General features: G+C 39.2%; 1 protein-coding gene across 1 annotated transcript in view; it reads left to right on the top strand.

Annotated features, from left to right (window-relative positions):
• The first annotated feature begins 9,017 nt into the window (after positions 1–9,017).
• LIX1 (limb and CNS expressed 1) overlaps positions 9,018–23,791 on the top strand; it is a 50,898-nt gene continuing 36,124 nt past the window's right edge. The window contains exon 1 of the mRNA XM_003899951.5: positions 9,018–9,395. Coding sequence (XP_003900000.1) covers positions 9,314–9,395 — 82 coding nt within the window. The 5' untranslated portion in view covers positions 9,018–9,313. The remainder of the gene's footprint in view (positions 9,396–23,791) is intronic.

The raw sequence follows: 23,791 nt of genomic DNA, 5'->3' as shown, positions 1-23,791 counted from the left end.
GGTCAGTAATAATTTATTATACATTTAAAAATAACTAAACAACTATAATTGGATCATTTGTAGCACAAAGAAAGAATAAATGCTTGGGCTGAGGAATTCCCCATTTGCCCTGATGTGATTCTTATGCATCAAATGCCCGTATCAAAATATCTCATGTACTCCATAAATATATACACCTACTATGTACTCACAAAAATTAAAAATAAGAAATTTCTTAAACTAACATTTTATATAACATTTACACTTAATTCCATAAGTAGAAGTATGCCTCATATATAAAATATTACTTGGGACATTTATTACAAGACTATTTGCTTCTAGTTTTTAAAAAAGAAGAGATAACTATTTGAAATAAACGAATCACCAGGCATGGCCTGTGCCTGTAATTCCAGCTACTTGGGAGGCTGAGGTAGGAGAATCGCTTAAGCCCAGGAATTTGAGACCAGCCTGGGCAACATAGTGAGACCCCCAAATAATTGTTTTAAATTAAAAAAAAAACTTTAAAAAATGAATTTAAAAACTCTGCTTACTTATAATGCTACTGTTGGCTAAAGAGGTTTGGCCTAGATTAGGAAGAAAATGTACATGTTCACACATCAGTAATTCAAGTGTGTGGAGGTATATAAAGTGATATGGGGGAAGAGAGTACACAGATTTTTTTTTTTTTTAAGATAAACTTTTGCTGGCTTGGAGACCTCCCCTGTTTTTTATATTATAGTTACAGTGATTCTCCATTACCTTGTTCTTATTTTAGAGATGAGAAAATATCTTTAGATGTAAAAGTACTTGCTCAAAATCACATAGAGTAAATAAGGTGTGGAAGGAGTAGGAGAAAAATGTACCAAAATGGTGAATGGTAGGAAAACCAGCATATTCCAGTGACCTAAGGTTTGTATTCCGCCTGGGAGTCTCTTCTGCAGAGTCTCAGAGGCCCATAAAATTTGACTTGTCCTCCTGGTGCCACGGAGGTATGACAGGAGACAGTCTTCACAACCAGGTTTTGATTCTATCCTCCACCAAGTTTTCTCACTTTTTAGAAAACAAAGCTTTTTCCTATTACGGGTCTTTCTATCTTCTCAGTGCACACCCAAGAAAACCCATCTCAATAGACAGAAGCCCTCAATGTAACATTCCTGGGCTTTTGTTTTGTTTTGAGGGCAATGCTGGGGGAGTGCTTTCTTTTTGAGCTCAAGGCCACTGAGATACCTTGAGAAGCTCAGAAGAAAATGTACTCTAATTTGGTCTTTCTCCAATTTTCAATTTGAGGGAAAATAGGTCCCTCTTTCTATGCAGTTTCTTATTTCTCCTTGAAACAGATTTTGAAGAGAAATAATGCTGCTTCTTTTTTTAATTTTTTTTTACTGCACAACACTCCTTTATGTTTCTTCTTTGTCAGCAGAATGCATGCTAAGTGCAGAACTCTAGTGGCAACTGCATAGGAAGTGAAGTAAAAATTACAGTTTACAGTGTGAAATGGATGGCACAAGGCTTTTATCTTAATGTAAGCATATCCATAAGTGTAGCCTGGATTGAATTAAGAGTATACTGATGATGCAATCTTTACAGGAAGCTTCAGCTGAAATATATGGAGCTGTGAAATTACTAGGTTGCTTGAACCCAACATCTCCATGAACTAATGTTAGGTTTAAGTAATTTGTTTCAACCAATAAATATTCTCCTAGGTATTTTAATCTAATAATTTTTGCATAGTCTAGATATTCCTTTTAATTTGCTCATTTTTTTTTTTGCAAAGATTTAAACATTTCATATGACTTACACCCCCAGAAATGTGACTTTCTAGGTAACCCATAGAAGGGGTGTGTGTCTCATCCCTTGGCTTGCCCCTTATAGAAGACCTCTTCTTTCTTTATTTGAAGAGTAGCTCAGAAACTCAGCTGGAATTCAAATGCCTCTTTTAGAATCAATCTGATCACTTTACAGCCACATTTTGAATAAAGTTTTCTCCTATGCACCCAATGATATAAATTTCTGTCCTGGAAAGGGTGTGTGTTATCTGAGAAAATGGAAGGAGAGGGACCAATAATTAGATAAACTTTTATGAAAGAGAAAATATCATTATAAAGGCCACTAGCAAAATCCACTCCAAAAACAAACCAATTTTTTTTTTTTTTTTTTTTTTTTTTGAGACAGAGTCTCGCTCTGTCGCCCAAGCTGGAGTGCAGTGGCCGGATCTCAGCTCACTGCAAGCTCTGCCTCCTGGGTTTACGCCATTCTCCTGCCTCAGCCTCCCGAGTAGCTGGGACTACAAGCGCCCGCCACCTAGCCCAGCTAGTTTTTTGTATTTTTTAGTAGAGACGGGGTTTCACCGTGTTAGCCAGGATGGTCTCGATCTCCTGACCTCGTGATCCGCCCGTCTCGGCCTCCCAAAGTGCTGGGATTACAGGCTTGAGCCACCGCGCCCGGCCCAAAATTTTTTAAACTATCTTTTTAAAAATACATATTAGGCTGGAAGTCAGCCAACCATCGTTAATGAGCTCAGTTATCACAAATAACATCCAATGACCCAAGGGCTTTGCATCATTATCTCCAATCTTGCAAGTTTGAACATCCAAATTCTCCCACTTAAATAACTCTGAGTTTATCTTTAAAATGTTAACCTGTGAACTAGCAAAGCCTTCCCCAGTATCTTTGACCTCTGAAGTATTTCTTGAATAATCGATTTTACTCCTCTCAGAGACCAAATACCAAGACAGCTCTGGGTAATTGGTTATATGAGACCATCAAGATAACATGGACCTATATATATATACCATATATATACACACACACACCTCTATATATACCGTCCCCATATATATACCAATCAAAAAGCTGACATAAATGAGAGGTTGAATTTCATTGTGCTTTATGGTTATGAGAGTTGACTTTGCATTGGCAAGGAAAAAGAGCAGTTTAATAGTGGTTTTACATAATGTTCTACAGAAATGAAGAAATGTGCATTCCTGTAATCTGGAGATAGGATATTTATCTATTTTCTAGTTATTTTTCATGTAGTTCAACAGAATTCCTATTAATGATTTCTTAAAGGCAGTGAAACATCAATAAACAAGTATCTAGGATAAAGTTCTTTTATTTTACTTGTGTTTGTAAACTATTGCCTAGAAACCATCTGAAGTTACCTTTCCAACTCACTCTCTCAGTAAATACCTTGATTCAAATGTCTCATTGGTCCCTTCCCAATTGACAGTATATAAATTAACACTGCAGCCGTTCATTCTTTTAACTTGTTCTTTCCCAGCTGAGAGTAAACAAAGTTGATGCTATACAGCCATTCATTCCTCCTACTGCTCTCTTCCTAGTCGAGGCTAAACAAAGCTGACACTAAACAGTCATTAGCTATTACCTCTGCGAAGTCATCTTCTTCCCAGCCTTTCTTCTTCATCCTCCCACACACCCTCAGAAACACTCCTGAACACAGCTTTGACCCTCTTTTGACAATTCTGCATTTAGACCCTTCCAGTTCCTTCCACTCATTTCCCATTAGAATCTGAAAGGAGCTGTTGTCAGTCATTTCCCGTTGTTTTCATAAACTATTTGTTCTCCATATTAAGGCATTTAACTGTTTCATTCCAATTCTTTTACATTTGATTTAATTTATCTTAAATTGTAAATTTTTAAGAATTAGAAAGTAAGTGAAGAAATTATTTCAGGGATGATAATCTTCCTAAATCTCAATCAAGGTCCACTCCCTCTCTCAGTCACCTGATTCACTAGAGATGAGTAGTATAAATCAACTCAGGCTTAGTTACTGCAGGCTTATTCTTTAAAGCCTGCATGTCTTGAACTGAAATCTCTGAGGACCTGGAGTTTCACTAACCTCACCTGCAGCCTCACCAACAGGCCCACTCTCCTGTTTCACTTACGCTAGCTTCTTCCTCCAGAACAGAGCACCTTATGGCAAAAGGAGAGAGTTCCTTCTTGTTTCTAACTGAAGATGACTCTTCAATGTAACTGTTATATTTTCTAACATTCTGCATGTTATTTTAATAAGTGGCCCCACCTTCTTAACATTTTTATAACTGTAATGAGCCATCTAACAACAAAACTGTTACTGGAATTACAGGAATTAATTTTTTTTTTTTTTTTTTAAGATGAGGGTCTCACTCTGTCACCCAGACTGGAGTGTAGTGGCATGATCTCAGGTCACTGCAACCTCTGCCTCCCAGCTTCAAGCAATTCTCCTGCCTCAGCTTCCTAAGTAGCTGTGATTACAGGCATGCACCATCACACCCAGCTAATTTTTGTATTTTTAGTAGAGATGGGGTTTCACTATGTTGACCAGGCTGGTCTCAAACTCCTGACCTCAAGTGATCCACTCGCCTCAGCCTCCCAAAGCGCTGAGATTATAGGCATGAGCCACCATGCCTGACCAGGAATGATTTTTTCTTTTTACTGAAAAAATTATAGTTTCCATCAACTTTTTTGTTGCATTATGCATAAAATTATGCAAAATATACCACCTTGATTTCTCATCTCAAAGAACTCTGTTCTCCCTGAAAGAATGGTAAGTGTGCTATTTCCCTGACCCACCTTCTTACCATTGGCTGGTAAGTTTTGATCACTGAATATGTCAGTTATATGTTATTTCTCATCCTCTGATTAGTACACTCTGACAGGATTTGTAAAAACATCATTTTGGTTTATACTGTAGTCATCTACCTTCGTTTGAATACTTTTGTTTTTGCTATATGCCAACAGATGGTTGAGGTTTACAGTGAAATCTAATGTGAACTTTAGAATTTGTACTAAAATAGACACACTGTTCAGGGGTTTCTCAGGTTCTTCCATCTCCATCAGATGCTTCTTACATCGAATAAAGAATAGTGAGAAAGAGTTGTTTTTCTAGACTGTCTTACAATAGCACTTTAAGGTAAAAAGTCTTTATGGGCATTTAAGAAGGAAATGCATAAACAAAGGTTTAAGAAAACTTCTGCTGAAGGATTGGGCTTAATAGGAATGAAGAAACTATGCTCTCTAACTGGAATGTTGTATAATCCACCTTTCTTAGAATTCCTTTTTCATTTATCAAAATACAACTCATTAAAAATCATGATATTTATATGGACTTCTCTTCGTGAAGCTGTTTTGGAGCTCTCCATGAAGATGCTCATAGTTTGGTTTTTAAAGAAAAACCTTATGGAAATTGAAGATTAGTTTTCTTTTTTTCTTTCTTTCTTCTTCTTCTTTTTTTTTTTTTTTTTGAGACAGTGTCTCACTCTTGTCACCCAGGCTGGAGTGCAGTGGTGCGATCTCGGCTCACTGCAACCTCTGCCTCCTGTGTTCAAGCAATTCTCCTGCCTCAGCCTCCTGAGTAGCTGGGATTACAGGCATGCGCCACCAAGCCCGGCTAATTTTTGTATTTTTACTAGAGATGGGGTTTCCCTATGTTGGCCAGGCTGGTCTCAATCTCCTGACCTCAGGTGATCCACTTGCCTCAGCCTCCCAAAGTGCTGGGATTACAGGCGTGAGCCACTGCACCCGGCAAGAAAATTAGTTTTCTCAACAAATTACCTTTCATTATAATTAGTATTAGCAGTGAACATCGTTGAATTCCTTATATTGATTTGTGTCTCTCATACTGATGAATGGATAACAATCAGATTGATTGTAGGAATAGAAGTGATTTGTTTGAAGATCATTGCACCCTTAGGAAACAAATATATGAACTTACAGAAGGCTAAAATATCTGTGATAATATTTGTGCTCATTTGTAATACAGACATAGAAAAATGTATGTTAGAACTGAAAGAGAGCATCCAGCTTAATCCCTTAATTTTATAGACGAGGACTCTGAGCCCAAAGATGAGTGGCTTCTTTAAGTTTACATAGATAATGAACATCAGACCCTAGGTCTTAATGATCCCACGTTCTGTGTTGCTTTCACCAAAATGCAACCAAAATATTTTAAAGTACTGCTGGAATTATATTTGAGCATACAGAAATGCCCATTTATTGACTGAAATCGAAACATTTCTATTTTTTTCTTTTTTAATATTATCAGGCTTACTTCTTTGAGAAGTCTATATTAATTTTCTTAGTTCTCTAGTGGTGCTATTAAATATCTTGGTTTCCAATACAATATCACATTGAAAGTACTTCATTTATACTTTGTGTCCAATCAATGGATAATAGCTTTTTTGTACACAAAGCATCTAATTTCTGTTTTAGATTATAAATTCCTGGACAGCAAGATCATTGAAAATTTCCTATTTGGTACAGCTCATGTAAAGTGCACTTTGGGACCCTATTTAAAGAAAATGTATTAACATGCGGGCTACTTTTTTCAAGTTCTCATCTTATACAATGTCTTTGCACTCTGGGACAACCCTGTGTCTGTGTTCTGTGTGGCATATACTCCCTCTGGGCATTTGCTAAGTGATAGTCATGATATGGTTTTACTGTGTCCCCACCCAAATTTCATCCTTTTTTTTTTTTTTTTTTTTTGAGACAGAGTCTCATGCTGTTGCCCCAGCTGGAGTCCAGTGGCACAATCTTGGCTCACTGAAACCTCTGCCTCCCAGGTTCAAGTAATTCTCCTGCCTCAGCCTCCCAAGTAGCTGGGATTACAGGCATGCACCACCACGCCCAGGTGATTTTTGTATTTTTAGTAGGGCTGGGGTTTCACCATGTTGGCCAGGCGGGTCTCAAACTCCTGACCTCAGGTGATTCACCTGCCTCGGCCTCCCAAAGTGCTGGGATTATAGGTGTGAGCCACCACACCTGGAACCAAATCTCATCTTGAATTGTTGTTCCCATAATCACAATTCAAGACGTGAGGGACCTGATGGGAGGTAACTGAATCATGGGGTGATTACCCCCATGCTGTTCTCATGATAGTGAGTAAGTTCTCATGAGATCTGATGGTTTTATAAGGAGTTTTGCCTCTTTGCTTGGCACTTCTCCTTCCTGCTGCCATGCGAAGAAGGACGTGTTTGCCTCCCCTTCCACCATAATTGTAAGTTTCCTGAGGCCTCCCCAGTCATGCTGCACTGTGTGTCAATTCAAACTCTTTCCTTTATAAATTACCCAGTCTCGCGTATGTCTCTATTAGCAGCATGAACTAATGCAGTCAGTATAATAGGAATTATTATTATTATAGTTCCATTCCATCTATTTCCTTTTACAAAGCCTGCTCTTCTACAAACTAGTTGAAGAAGCTGATCACATGGAAGGTATTTCATTTTTATATAGTCTTTAATGGTCTACTTTCAGTTCATCATAAAATACAACCTAGTTATGGAATCTGAAAATTGGAAGAAACACTGAAAAGCAATCTCTGTGGCTACCCTGGAAAAATATTTTAATAAAAGTTTGACAATCCTTAACAACCTCCTTCAACAAGTAACATAGGTTATAGCCACTAAAATTAGTTATTTTATATCTGGTATAAATCCTTATTATGGAAAAGGAATCCCGTGACTTATATTTATGTCTTCTATGGAAAGATTATTTAACAAAGTGTTATGGGTAGTATATATCATGAATAGGTAGAAAAAGAATTTCTGTTTTCTTAAGATCCATAAAGCCCAAGCATGGTGGCTCACGTCTGTAATCCTAGCACTTTGGTAGGCCGAGATGGGCAGATCACTTGAGGCCAGGAGTTTGAGACCACCCTGGGCAACATGGTGAAACCCCCCCTCTACTAAAAATACACAAATTAGCCAGGCACCGTGGCGTGGGCCTGTGGTTCCAGCTACTAGAAAGGCTAAGGTGGGAGGACTGTTTGAGACTGAGAAGTCAAGGCTGCAGTGAGCCCGGATCACGCCATTGCACTCCAGCCTGCGTGACAAAGTGAGACTCTGTCTCCAAAAAAAAAAAAAAGGATACAGCTAGAGACTAAATTAAGCCCTGTATTTGAATTCAGGAGCCACTCTTCTGGAAGCCAAGGCTTCCAGATTTTAGTCACTTCTGTTGGGCAGAGGCAAGTAAAACCTGACGGACAGTCTTACAGCTTGCCTGGGAACATTTGTGTCCCTATTTACCCTTCAAAGTGAATCATTCCCAAGGTTGACTTTAATTAATTCTGATGTAATTCACTTCCTTTCATTTAATAATTATTAAAAATTTCAGGGCAGGATGCAGTGGCTCACGCCTGTAATCCCAGCACTTTGGGGGCCAAGGCGGGATGATTGCTTGAGCCCAGGAATTTGAGACCAGCCTGGGCAACATAGTGAGACCCCATCTCTACAGAAAATTTAAAAATTAGCCAGGCGTGGTGGCACGTGCCTCCCAACTACTTGGGGCACTGAGATGGGAAGATTGCTTGAGCCCAGAGCTCAAGCCCCTCGCCTTAGTCAAGGCTGCAGTGAGTTATGATCACGCCACTGCACTCCAGCCTGGATGACAGTATGAGACTCTATTAAAAAGAAAAATACAACAAAGAAACAGGGCAAGCAAATACATATATGTTTTTTAAGGTAGTTATTAAAAGATTTTTTTAAAAATTGAGATAGGGTCTCACTTTGTCACCCAGGCTGGAGTGCAGTGGCACAATCTGGGCTCACTGCAGCCTCAACCTTCCAGGCGCAAGCCATCCTCCCAACTTAGCCCCCCAAGTAACTGGAACCACAGGCTTGTGCCACCACACCCAGCTAATTTTTGTACTTTTTGTAGAGTTGGAGTTTCACCATGTTACCCAGGCTGGGCTGGAACTCTTGGGCTCAAGCGATCTGCCCGCCTCAGCCTCCCAAAGTGCTGGAATTACAGGCATGAGAAACTGCGCCCAGCCCCATAATCTTTATGGTACTCCTTTGCCAAAGAAGAATTATACTGAAAATTTAGATTTATACAGATTATACTGTTAATACATAGCTGGCAGTCCTGAGCTGGAAGCTCCCTTGTCATTCAGGAAATTTCCTAGAGAAATAACCTTCCTGATTCCATATTCCTGGGGGCAACACAATTGAAGATGGAGGGCCAGAAGAAATACTCAAGTCAGAATGCTGCACAGCATTCAGAGAAAATCTGGTTGGAGAGGAAAGCCATTTTCATAATTTAGAGAGCTTCCCCAGCTAGCCTGTAGGTGGGTGTGTTTAACAGAAGAAAGCAATGGGAACCCGCCTGTCAGCTAGCCTTTCGAGCTAATTAGCTCAGCATACAACAAAGATAAGTGAGCCTGGGAAGAGGGCCCCCTGAGGGGTCTTTAGATTCTGGGAAATGTCTGATTGGCAGATGTTAAAAGGGATTCTTTGGTAATCCAGTGCATCAATGAGCTGCAGAAATTCAGCCCAGGACTGCAAGAATTCAGGCATGAGGACACTCTGTACAGGAGGCTCACACAGGCAGACCCAAGATGGACAGAACCTTGGAATCTCTGAGACACATCATTGCCCAGGTCTTGCCTCACAGAGATCCGTCTCTAGTCTTCAAAGACTGTAAGTACTGAAGGGGGAAAAGTTTTTTGACTTTTTAGAAAATAGTCCTAAACGTCAAGTCACATCCTATTTAAGTAAGATTTCTCCTAAATCTCTGCAGTCGTATGCTGTGTTCTAAGTGATATTTTAACTTGTTCCTGACTTCAGTCGGAAGAACGATTTCATTTCACCTACAGGCATTAGGCGCTGGGTTATTCTGTCAGTGATACATCTTGCTAACTATTTGGAAGTCTCTTCTATAATCCAAGACCTGCCTAAGACCTAATGAACTTTTTCTGATGCTTTTAAAGTAAAGCAAAACTGATTGGTGCTGAGATTAAACCTAAAAATAACTTGGAAATGATACTAAAATATATCATTATTTGTTAACCTGTTTAATACCCCACAGCACATATTAGTTATGTTAATTCCAGTATCGTGTTTGTCTGAAAATTTTTGTTGCAAACCAGAATTAACAGTAAATCACCGCTGAGCTTTTAAATTTTGATAACAGATTATAATGCTTTAGTTAAAAGGCCAATAAAATGAGATGCCTCCCAACCTCAGCAACACTCACTGTGGGGACCCCATACCCCCCCACCACCAATTTATACAGCAAGGCAAAGTTATTTTAAAATCTTTTTTTAAAATGATTTAAAAATAATTCAATCAAGATTTCCAATTCTAGCAATACTATTAAACCATTTGTCATATAACTTCGTTTCTGGAACCAATTTGATTTCCTGCTGCTGCAAAACAGACTATCTTCATGTTGTATCTTATCTACAGTGGGTTTCATATTACAAAGGGCTTCTGAAATAGAACTTTGCTATGGAACTTCCCAAAAGGTAAAATGCATATGGAATTTTTTTTAACTTCAATAGGTTGCAGCTTTCCTCTTTGTGAATCTAGTTATGTTTGTCTCCATCAAAACATCAATGGTTTGAATTTTTGCTTTCTGATTGCTGAATAATGTTCCTTTCCAGATGTCCTCTTAGCTTAGATTTCTCATATGTTGAAGAAAGAGGAATGTTAGGCCATTTAATTCTATAAATTTTTCCTCTTAGATGTTAAATTGTAACCAATCTGTCCTTTAAGGCATAAAGTGAAAGCCTTTTCTTTCTCTCTCTCTCTCTTTTTAAATATTGTCTTTAAGCATTTGCCAATAACTATGTTAGATCTAATAAAAATCACTCTCTCCACTACTTTAGCCTGGAGTCTATTCAGGTTTGTTATGTTTTTTAAGCGAAAAGGGAAGGAAAGAATGTCTGTCTCCTACAATAGAACTGAATTCACTAGTGCGGGATAAAAGGGCTCTTGGGCTGCCCAAGCTTTGGATAAATTGTATAGGACCAGGGTTCTTATGCTGAGGGTTTAAATAGGGGAAGCAGTTAAAAAAATAGGGAAACATTTTTCACTGGCTCATTGAAAAACTTAATAAGTTCAAACGTGAAATTGTATAGCTCATTTTTAGATGAACTAAATTGCTGTGATTGTTTACAGTTTAGAAGAGAAGATAGACTAGAAAAAGGATTACAATAAAGCATACATTAAGTTCTGTCACCCAGGACTTCGCAGGACTTCTTTCATACGGGAGAACAAATAAGTGTCCTGTTTTATATATTTCATTCATTAACATAGAACCTAAATTTGACCAGAGAACATTTCCTGTTTACCCTAGAATGGACTGCTACTCTGCAACTGCTTGCATGGCTTAATAGACGTGAATATTAAACTGCCGATTCTCTCCCTTCTTTTCTAATCTGCAAAATGACTAAATGACAGTAACCCAAATGGCACATTTCTGTACCAGGAGTTTTCCTAACTGTAAAACATCCAATCACTTACCAATGTCGTGGAATAAGTGGGAATGGGCTTGCTTACTTTCTGGGACAGGACATCAAAAGTCTGTCTGGAGCCTATGCCATTGCCCTGGCAAGCTGTAGGTGCTGCACACGCCAGAGTTTGGCATATGGACCCATTTTCTTTGGCATACCCATAAGTTGCTGCCACCACACTCCTATTGGCAGCCTGTAAAAAGCTGCCACCAGCCTTGAATGGCAGGTTCTGAGCAGTCCCCTCTCCTCCTAGTCACTCCTAGCTCCTCCTCCACTCTAACCCGCTCCAAGCTCTTTCTGCCAGAAGGAAAGAGCTGAGCACTTGAGCACATCACTGCCAATTCCTTAAGAAAAATTGCTACCTTACTTTCCTACAAGATGAAAGCTGATCCAAGAATTTTTAAAACCCAGCCCCGTTGAACAAAAGAGCACACACACACAAACACACACACATGCACACACAAAACACTTAAATTTTTTCTAAATTTCAATCCCATGAATGCAAACACAGTTTTTCTCTCTTCACTCTTTGGTTATACATAATGCAGGGAGTGTAAATGATCATGCAATTCATTTATTGCCCTCAGTTGGCTTTTGATTTGCTTAAAAACAAGCAACAGTAACTGAATTTTCTCGTCAAGAGAAAGCACCCAGAGAGTTTTCTGGTCTGAAACAGATGCACATGGGAATAGTTACGTTCATTTAAAGAAATAAAATTCAAATGCTTTCTCAGACAAGGAAGCTCTTCAAATGGTATTTAGCAATACATTAAACCTGTCATTTTATTTTATACAAGGCATTCATCTGGCAATAGTTGTGATTTGTTTCTTTTTTTATTTTCTCTTCTAGAAGGAAATAAATTCCGTAACACTTTTTTTTCTTTTCCCTATTTCACATTTCATATGAAAAAAAATGGAAAGAGGTTTCAAATAAAGTGGACTCCCAATTTGAAATTTGTTCATCTAAGCTGACACTGGACTGTTCTTCCCTGCATAAATGTCTCTCTTTTAAAACAAGTAGCACTGGAAGTCTCCACACTACCAGGCAGAATCTCTGCAAAGTATGTCTTGTCTCCATGTTGCCTTCCATTCTTGGCTTTGTGCAATATCCAATTTTGTTTCATGTGTCATGCATCACAACCAAAGCTGAGCTATCCTAAAAGCAGCCCCTGTCTGCTCTTTTGAAGAAGTGTTTGAACTTACTACTTGTTTGCCGCTGTTTGACAATTCCTTGCGTACCTTCTCAAAAGAAATCACCATATGACTTCAAGATAGCTATGCTTTCAGATCCTAATCTGAATGTTAACTCTTCATATTACAAGAGCAGAATACATTTATCTGACATCTTTGGGCTCTTCCTTCAACCATTTAATAGTAAGGTTAAGATGTCAAGTCCTCATCATGTGCTAGGCACTGTACTAGAAACATTTATTCTTCATAGTAAGCTAGCAATGTAGGTACTATTGTTGTTAGAGGTGAGGAAACTGAGGCACGTGGCAGTTAAAATGACTTGCTCAAGGTCACACAGCTAGTATGTGATACAGCCAGGAATCAAATTCTCTCTTCTAACTCCTCACCTTGAAACACTATGAGACATTGCCTCTCACAAGTGCTAGTTACCATGTCATTAGTGTTGTAATACCAGTACAGGTTGAGTATGCCTTACCTGAAATGCTTGGGACCAGAAGTGTTATAGATTTCAGATTATTTTTGGATTTCAGAACATTTGCATTATATATACTTTAGCACCCCAAATCTGAAAATCTGAAATCTGAAATGCTTCAGTGAACATTTCCTTGGAGTCTCATGTCAGCAATTAAATGTTCTGGATTTTGGAACATTTTGGATTTTAGGTTTTTGGATTTGGGATGCTTGACTTTATCTGTTAGGAAAACAGAGGGGAGAAAAAGGAACTCTACCAGGAGCATAGAGGGAGTCCATTAAATAATCACATTTGAACAGAAGTGTGACAAGAAAGTGGAGAGGGGAAGATAATTTTTTTTTTTTTTTTGAGACGGAGTCTCGCTCTGTCACCCAGGCTGGAGTGCAGTGGTGCGATCTCAGCTCACTGCAAGCTCCGCCTCCCAGGTTCAAGCCATTCTCCTGCCTCAGCCTCCTGAGTAGCTGGGACTACAGGCGCCCGCCGCCACGCCTGGCTAATTTCTTCTTCTTTTTTTTTTTTTTTTGTATTTTTAGTAGAGACGGGGTTTCACCATGTTAGCCAGGATGGTCTCATCTCCTGACCTCGTGATCCGCCCGCCTCGGCCTCCCAAAGTGCTGGGATTACAGGCATGAGCCACCGCGCCCGGCCAAGGGCAAGATAATTTTTGATGAGATAGCACAGCTTGTCCAAAGACAAATTGGGCAATACAAGAACCATGTGGTGGGGGAGGCAGAGACAGACTGAGGAGGCAGGTTGGGTCATGCTGACATGCCGACAATAGGGAGCCATTGGAGTTAACAGTGATCCTCAATTAGTTCTGGAAGTTTATGGCCTTATGTTGCATTGGGGAAAAGTTTATATTGACATTGGTTGGAGGTACACATCCGGATACCTAAGTTAGGGAAAACTGCAGCTTTTTCTTAGCAAGAAACCATTTGCCAACTCAGATAAGATGCAAGATTTGTGAATGTCAAACATGCCTATGGGGAGAAACCACTTTCACTGACTGAAGGCCAAAATCAGGGCAAACTTTCTCAAAAAGATTGTTTAAAAAGTATCTTCATTGTCACTGTAGCCATGAGAATGAGTTGGTTTCTAGCATTGACTTATGAAGTGACGTGTAAGATTTCACTGGTATTTTTTCCCAAATTTTATAATGAAAAAGTAAGATGGATCCTTTAGTAAGCGTTGAAAAATTGGAAGCAAATTTCTCACATATTTGAGGTGCATTAACTCTTCCATTTGGGAGAACATTTTTCTGCATGAAAGATTTTATTTATATCAGATAGGTGAATACTGTACTTCAAAGAGTACGTTTTTTACCCTTTGGAAAAACTGGACCAGACTACAGGGCTATTAAAAACATCTTAGTAATCATGAATCTAGCTATATGCAGCATGAGAGAGCAAGAATCCTCAGGAGTCAAGTACTTTATCCACCCCATGTTTTTAGTACAGTTACGTGAAATCAATAAATTTGCTGATAAATTTATAGTTTTCACATTTCACAGAAAGGAATGGAGTAGGATGTAAAGGCTAAAGATTATTGTGTAGTAAAATCCCTATACATATTGCATTGCATTCCACCACCCCTGAAAAAATACAGTTTAAAACCACAAAAAACCAGCCAAACAAAAATAAACCCTATAGTGCTTGGTAGCTTATTTTAAAATAATGAGTGCATCTTAATTACAGTAATTTGAACTCTGCTAATTTTAGCATCTAAACTATGGATGTCTGTTTGTCTGAAGCCTATTCAAATGCGAATTTTACTTGATTTATTATAGGGCCTATTTTTATTTGAATCTATACTAAGGGAAAAATGTAAATTTTAGTACAACTATCAATGGCATAAGAGCTGGTTCTTTTTCTTTTTTCAGTAAGTATACATTTGACAGAGTTTACAGTCAAATGTATAAAAGTCTCAACCCCAGAAGACAGGTTTTTAAAGTGGAAAAAATAGGTAGCTTCTTGATCACTTTATGGCCATATCTGTCCTAGTACATTTATTTATCATAGATAAGTGAGATTTAACAGATCAAAATCAAATATGACAGACACCTGTTCTGCGAGATCAAATCCGGGATCTCTTCATTGACTGCTCTCCCATCTCACCAGAGGTTTTTGGTGGTGGTTGCTGTTGTTTTTAACAGTTAAGATTTGTTAGTCTGAACTCAATTTTAACAACTTCTGAAACTCATGTGTTAAGTTACAGCCCATAATAAGATACAGATGCATAAGGTTGAGTTTCTAAGTTATGATCTTCTGTTTAAATGACACGGTTTTACTGATTATGTGCTACAGATTGATTTAAGAAATGTAAGACAACTTTAGAAGCCTTTCATAAAAGAATCTTCTTTTTGTAATACATTTCATATTGATGTTTTAACCCCAAAAGCTCTTACTTCTTTACCTCCATGCTCAAATGCCCATGTAAGTTTAGTCTGTCAAGGTAGTTAAAACATTTATATTTTAAAAGAAAAAGAAAAAAAAAGAATCCCATTGAAAGATTAATATTGACAAAATAGACAATTATTACACTCCCCATAATTCTTTATATTTTTTTTTCTGGTGTCCATGAAATGTTTGAATTATGGTTTTGCTTTTTTTCCCTCCTGTGATGATAATCAGTTGATCCCTATTTTGATCTCATCCCATTAAGCAGCTGTGAGAAACCATCATTTAGTCACCACTCCTTTGGCACTTATGGCCTGTGCTATTTAGTTTACATTTCCCTCATGTGGCTCTGTACGAAGTGTTACAGCTTCACTGGGGTGTTTTTGTCCACACCTAAGTTGTAAGTTCCAGGAGGGCAGAGCTGTACCTTGTACTTTCCTATAACCCCCAGGTACCTCACAGAGGGACACACACCTAGCAGGTGCACAATCAGACATTTTTGGATTGCCAATTGGTTGATTTTTCTTCCTCAAATAAAGGGGGGATGATTCTCCCCATTGTCAGGTGTTCTCCTTTACGATGAAATAAACTGTGCCAAGACCCTTTTAAGCCATTTATCCTCTGACTCCATTATCACAGGCTAATTACATGCAGGGTTAAGTTGATAGCCAGATGAAAGAGAACAGAGCATCAAGAAAGTCAGGGCTCCAAAGACAAACACACCCGCTCGGCTAGAGCTCTGCCGTGGGTTGGCCCTATCACACTCTCTCAGAATCATTCCATATGCCATGTTGGCACAATGGGCTTAAATTGCCCATCCTTACATTCATCCACTGGATCTTCCCCCAACTGTGAGTCACCAAAGCCATGCATGCACCATGCTCTTTAGAGCCAAACTCTGTGCCTTGTACATAGACCTTCGTTAGACAGCTGTGGCAGGATCTTGAGCATTCTTATAATGATTGTTTCCAGGGAAGGAAGATGCATTATACAAAGCTACATTTACACTTATTTGACCATTTTGACTAAGAAGAACTGATCAGCAGAGCAACCAGCATGACTAATCCTTTATTGGTTGTCTAAAATCATTGGTCCTCTAAAGTCTCTTTTAAATACAGTGCAATGTCATTATCCAATAGAATGTGAGAAAGATATGTACTTTCTGATTGGATAAATAGGGTACATCAGGCTTCTATTTTATGCAGTTTTTGAGATTGGATGACATCATCTGACCCAATGTGCACATATAAACCACACATGTGAAATCAGGCGTGCTGCTTAAATATGGGATACTTAATAACTTTTTACTTTAATTTGTCTTTGTGATTCCCTCTTACACCTTCATTAATTTTCCCCTCCCTCCTCAAAAAATTACCCTGTGCTTCCAAATATACATAAAATAAGTGTTATTTAAATTTTCCCCTAAAAGGATTTACAGTTCATTGGTTTTAAATTCTAAAGGTGAAAATTAAACAAAAAAGAATGATATCCCTTTTGCATGTTTTGCAGAGTCTCCTGAGAGGTTAACTTTGTAAAACAACCTGAAGGATCATAATTTCCTCAGGAAAATGTTTGGGGTAAGGGGTGGGCATGAAAGAAGTAAAAAAAAAAAAAGCAAACAAAAGAAGAAACACAACCAGCTTTCCAGTTGCTGAAGAGTTAAGCTCTGACTTGGGAGCATTACCAAAGGAAAGTCCCTCTGCTGGGAACAAAGCAAGACTCCAAGCTGTCTCAGTCCTGCTGTGTGTTGTGGCTACCTTTAAAAGTGACTACACAAAAGAAAAGGGGCCCGTGATTCCTACGTGTTGTACCCTGTGTGTCCACAAGATTCCATTAGCCTGGCCAAAACTTGGCGAAGGCTGAGTATGGTTATAAACAACTAGACAGCAACTCTGTTTGTCAGTGTCCTGGGGTTCAGCTAAGACCAGCACAAGACCCAAAGGTACCGCATTTTTCAACTCATTTTGATGAATGGTAAATTAGCATCACATGTTGAGCTTGCCCTTTAAATTATGTAGAGGTCCTTTTCCCATTGTTCCTCAAGAAAACTAGGAAGTAACGTTGGTAAAAACAAGTTGCACATGATTGGATTGCTAAAATACAAAATGCTAATTAACTTTATTTTAAAATATTGCCTGCTAGGGATAATTTAATTAAAGGTTATATTAAAATATTACATAACATAAATCCATCTGTTCAGAGACAGAGAATCAATTTAGAAATATGGCGGCCGGGCACAGTGGCTCACGCCTGTAATCCCAGCACTTTGGGAGGCCCAGGCGGGTGGATCACCTGAGGTCAGGAGTTCAAAACTAGCCTGACCAACATGGTGAAACACCATCTCTACTAAAAATACAAAAATTAGCTGGGTTGGTGTTAGGCGCATGTACTCCCAGCTACTCAGGAAGCTGAGGCAGGAGAATCACTTCAACCCGGGAGGTGGAGGCTGCAGTGAGCTGAGAAAGCGCCATTACACACCAGCTGGGTGACAAAAGCAAAACTCCATCTCAAAAAAAAAAAAAAAAAAAGAAAGAAATATGGTAATCATCTTGAGAGCCTCTTAATGATTTATCCTTAAATGGCAGCCTTTCCAATTTGTCTTTGTTTTTGACAAGGGAAATTCTACCCAGCTAGAATATTTCCTCATGTAAGTCTTAAAGAAATTTGTTCTTTTTTTTCTATCAAATTTATAATGGATTTTTAAGATCCCTTTTTGTGAACAAACGACTGTCTTCTATGCAGGACTTGTGTCATATTAGGCAATTGAACTGAGCAATGAACTATATTGTTTCTACTTTCCTGAAGCATACACTGTTATGAAAATTAATTTAAAATAAGATTAGCTCCTCATGGTAGTTTTTGCTAGGAGCAGGTCTATTGCCTTTAGCATCCATTAGAAAGTGAAAAATTGGGACCAAAAAAATCCACATTTTCAAATTTTGAGACATGTAGCATTTTATCCATTATTTTCTGGCTATTAGGGAGTTCAAACTTTACCAGTGAAATGTTATCAAAAGATCTTTCTCTTTTCTATCCCTGAACTCTGCACCTATCTTGGAAATAAATAGCACAATGTGTTCAATTAGAGAATCTTCAGGTTGTAGACTATTTTTAGACTATTTAATGACTTAGTTTCCAATACAGGAACAGTTAGTTTCAAAGATGCAATATGGAAACATATATTCATGCCTTTTCTTTTCTTCCTTTACCTCCTCCAGTCACAAATAATAGCTAACACTCTAGTAGTTACTATGTGTGAAGTTCTTTTCTGAGCATTTTCCATTTTAAGCCTTACAGCACCCCTGTGATATAGACACTACGTTCCACAGATGAAGAACTGAGGCATGGGGTGGTTAGACATCTTGCAGTGATAGAAACAGGATTCAAACCCAGACAGTCTGGCTTCAGAGAACAGTTTTTTTAACTACTAAGGAAACTGCCTGTCTGTTGATAAAAAGTGGAGAGACAAGATTCAGTGCATATTTTATTGTGTAATGAACTCATGCCTGTATTTGAGGACTCTTCTATAACAAACCCTATAATCCACAGAGCATTTAAACTCTCTACATCTCAAACTTTCCCTATGAAAACATAGATCATGTATCCTTACTGGCATCTGCATTGTGTCCAATCTGTGAGAATAAAAATATAATTTTATATATACACACATGATAAGCCCTGAATGTTGATTATGATGCCCTCTGGGTGTCCAATTACTGATGTCCTTCTCTGAAGGGGCTTCATCTCCTTCCAGGCTGCAGAAGGAACACTCTTTTGCTTACTCATCTCCTACCCACTTCTAGTGGATTTTTCTGCCCAGGCCCCTCTCAGAGAAATGTTCTACCTTGGGCTCACCCAGATATACAAGAGCAACTGCACATTCTCTCTGGAGATCCAGGCCCTTCCTCCTGGCTCCACCTCTTCATGGATGGAGCCAGCACAGGCAGCACAGCACCTTCGGCAAGGGCAAAGGACAAGGGACTCTGTTCCTACCCTTCTCTCCTGCTTGGGTAAAGCTGGGGTACCAGGGCAATGGGGTTCACATCCAGTTATTAAAAGAAGCTAAGTCCTCTCACCCTGTCTCTTGTCAAATCATATCCCTTCCTACTGGCACTCTTTCCTATTGCTCCCTACACAGTTCCTCAGTGGGAGTATCATTATTTCTCTCCCTTCCCCCATCCCATCCTCAACCTCATTCCTCTGAGAAGGGCTCAGCTTAGGCCTTTTTCCTACACAAATTTTTCCTGACCTTTTCAGCCCACATTCATCTACTCTTCCCCTTGCATTTATTTAATTATTCTGCCATAAATTTTACATTTTACACATCACTTTAACATAATCTCTGTTCCACAATTTAGCACTCTAATATTTTGTTCACTAATTATATGATGAATATATTATGTCTCCAGTTGGATTGTAAATCTCCGTGGGCCGAGACCTGTCTTGGATTTTTCTATTACTTCATAGCATCAAGGTCAGAGTCAGCACATAGACATGCCAATGCCACATTGCAGGTTAATTATGGTGTTCTGTTCCACTGATCCCATATGGTATTTTTCAATTCTTTTCAATAGAGTGCTTCAGGCAGTCTACATAAATCAATTAGTGTTGGCATCCAAGACAAACAGACTTATTATCCCTGTTCAGGACTTTCCTACACACTAGTTCTTATGAAGGTACAACTGACTGCCTACTCACAACCCAAGTGAGTAGGCAGTCAACAACCATGTTTCTACCCTGACCAGGCTTCATCTCTCTCTACCCACTTTGCCATCTCCAGCTGAGACATGATTGCCACCAACACACCCATGTTGTGTGAACACCATGGTGGTCTATCCATGAAACCTCCTATTCCAGAATTAAGTCCTGACCGCGCTGTGGATCACAGGGACTTCACTTACTTTCTACATGTTCATTCAATTGCACTAAAGCTGTTTAGACTATGTCGAGGTTTCTTAGATTCCAGATGAATTCAATGACTGCTTCTAGGTGAGTATCCAGCCTGTGCTGGATATCAAGGAGGCTACAGAGAAGAATGAGCCAGAGTGGTGACCCTCTAGAATCCCAGTCTGCTGTGAGTTAAATAACAGAAAACTGTATTCTATAAGATGAATTGTTACCACAAGGCATTTCATTCCTCTGGCCAGAAGAAAGTACAGCCAAGTCTGACTGGATACATTTAGCCAGGAGCACCACATCCATTTTATTAGCATGGTTTATAGGAGATTAAGTGCTAAGACATAGGGCCACTCACGGAATAAGAGTTCAGAAAAGGAGATGCAAGTGGGAAGGAGCCAGTGAGTGAGGCACAATGGAGGAGGTGTCATTTCCCCTGAAGTGTGGGAGTAAACTGGATAGAAGGAAGGGAGGGGAGGGACCAAACACTCAAAATAGGAGGGAGCACTTGAACCAAGGTACAGATAACAAATAAGCAACATGTGTGCAGGGAGGTGTCATGAGACTGTCCATGCTGAAGCCAATCACGAATTTATGCTGGAGAGGGTCAAGGGTTAGATAACCAAGGTGTTCCATGTTGCTGGATGTCTTTATCAGTTAACTGGGAAAGCCTCAATGCTGAACTTTATAATTAAAAAAGGAAGCTTCAGGAAGGGGAAAATGAAAACCTCACTTACAAAGAGACTTGCTTGGCGATGTAATACTACTCTGAAAACTCTGTTGTGTTCAAATTTCAAAACACAGTGAAGAAGAAAGTAGCCACACTAATGTCTATAAACTACATAGTACATTTTCTTGTTACTGAAAAACAAAATATTTAAAACTCCTGCAGAGGCCTATCACCGTGTTAGCGAAAGCAATGAGGGGCAGTAGAATGAATTAAGAATCTCGATCTGCAAAGTCACTTCAGAGGTACACTGCTTTCTTTACTGTAAGCAGTTATAATCTGATAGAAATCACAAAAAGGAACTGGATTTCGTGATATTATTAATACTCCTCCTAACAGTTCTCTCTCCTTCTACTTCTTAAGTCCCTTGCCTCAGCAAGGGATTTGATATTCTGCTTCTTTATTGTAACTTTATCAGTTAAACATCAGTTACCTTGACAAAAGCAAACCCAAAAGATGGTTTGTGAAAGTTAAAGGCAGAACCAGAAGTGTTGCTCAGCTCATCCTTAATTCAGCGTCAGCCCAACTGCTACCTCTCGGCTTTCTCCAGAGCTCTGGCTCAGGAGTCACTGCTACCTGTGTCCAGTGTCTAGATTCGCTGTATGACTGATTTATCTTGTCCTGGCTGTGGATAAAGCCCCTTCCCTTTAGTGTCCACTGGGAGAGAGTAGAAACATTTCAAAAAGAACTTTACTAAACTTTTGGAGAAATAATGCAAAGCCAAAGATAATATGTTTTCGACTGTAGCTTCCTGACCCTGAGGTGGGAGGCACAATCAGGTAGAGACCTGGCCTTGCCAGAAGGCTCATGTCCCTCTACCCGGGAAATCAAGCCCCTCAGCAGTCTCTGTCCTTGCCTCTTATTTCTCTTGAGGTCCCTCCTTTGTTCCTTGAAAGAAAGGGCTGGAATGAGAGGCTCAGTCACAGCCCCTCCTGAGCCAGTCTGTGGGTATTTACACCATTGCTTAAAACAGAGCAGTTGGTTGAAGATTGATGATACGGATGTGTGTTTACACGCACATGGACTGCTCATTACGAAGGACAGTTCCAAGCTGGAAACATGTCATATGACTTGTTTGAAAATGTACAAATAAAGTCTTTTCTTTCATTTGACTTTGTCAAGAACAAATGTCAGGAAAATGGCCCACAGAAAAAGGTAAACGAAGTAATTCTTGGGGAAGACTTCCATGCCTACACTACCAACAGCCTGACAAATGCAGCTCATCTTCTATACTTTTGATAACATTCAAATACTTGGCAAACATTTGTTATGTTTCTACTATGTTCCAGGGGTTGTGGGGAAAATGATATAATTCTTTCTCCAATGAGCATTGTTTATATTACAGATAGACAGCATGAAAATAACTTAAGTTCTATTATATTACAGAGTAACTCAGGATGAACCAAGGACATGGACTGTAGAGGCAAAACTAGGTTAAAAATCCTAGGTCCAAGACTTAGTAGCTGTGTGATTACACCTTCAACTTCTTTTTTTTTCCTTTGTAGGCTGTGGATGATAATACCTATTTCAAGGGGGTGCTGTAAGGATGAAAAGGGAAAATGCATATAATAGATACATTAGGAGGATAGGAATCATCACTTCTTCCTACAGCAAGGTTTCTCAAATTTTAACATGCATCAGTTTTTTTTTTTTTTTTTTTTTAAATCTTGTTAAGAAGGAGATTATAGTTCAGAAGGCCTAGAGTGGAGCCTCAGATTCTGCATTTTTAACAAGTTCCCAAGTGATACCATGATGTTTCTTGGGGGTGGGGGGTACACTTTCATTAGCAAGGGCTTTGAGATTACTTTGTTTTTGTTTTTGAGAAACTGATGCTGGAAGCAAGTCTTGAAAAAGAGTAGGCACCATTCAAGAAGAAAATAGACAGTGGAAAGAAGGGCATTCCAGGAGGATGAATGGAAGTACTGGCTTTTGAGAAGCATAAGAAGCATATAGAGTGAGGAACCCGGAGGGTGAACTTGGGGAGAGGAGGTTAGGACAAGAGAGAATAGTAAGACACAGGGTCTTCTATGCCTTGCCAAGGAGTCATTCATTCCATAGTTAATAAGGGACTCACAGAAGGATTTGAAGATATGAGTGATTTGATCGGCTATGAGATTTAGTGATATTACCCTGAAAACAGTGGGAGTATAGGTTGGATGGGAGGCTGGTTGGAGTCAGGAGGGTATTGCGGTATGCTTGATGAGATACAGTAAGCATGAACCAATGCAGTAATGGCAGTATAGACTGAAAGAAACTGATGCTGATGGGAGACATCAGGATATGAAATTGACAAAACTTGGGCTTTTTTTTTTCTTTTTTTTGAGATGGAGTCTCGCTCTGTCACCCAGGCTGAAGTGCAGTGGCGAAATCTTGGCTCACTGCAAGCTCTGCCACCCAGGTTCACACCATTCTCCTGCCTCAGCCTCCTGAGTAGCTCGGACTACAGGCGCCTACCACCACGCCCAGCTAATTTTTTTTGTATTTTTTTTTTAGTAGAGCCGGGGTTTCACCGTGTTAGCCAGGATGGTCTCAATCTCCTGACCTCGTGATCCACCCGCCTCGGCCTCCCAAAGTGCTGGGATTATAGGCGTGAGCTCCCGCGCCCGGACAAACTTGGGCATTTATTAGATATTGAAAGAGGAAATGAAGTTTAAGGTTTATGCCCAGTTTCTGATTTAGGTAACTAGGTAGATGATAACATCACTTTTTTTTTTTTTTGGTAACTCAGGAGAAAGAAAAGTAATTCAGAGGAAGAGAAGAGTTTATGAAAAAGAAAATGAGTTGAGTTTGAAAATATGTTGAGTTTTTGCAACATCCAAATGGCAGTGTCTGATAAAAAAAAAATTGGATATGCAAGAGAATAGTTTGGGAGCTGTCTGTGTTTATTATGGTAGGTTC

This window comes from Papio anubis, chromosome 5 (genome assembly GCF_008728515.1).
Source record: "Papio anubis isolate 15944 chromosome 5, Panubis1.0, whole genome shotgun sequence".
Lineage (NCBI taxonomy): Eukaryota > Metazoa > Chordata > Mammalia > Primates > Cercopithecidae > Papio > Papio anubis.
This window is presented reverse-complemented; position numbering and strand designations above follow the sequence as displayed.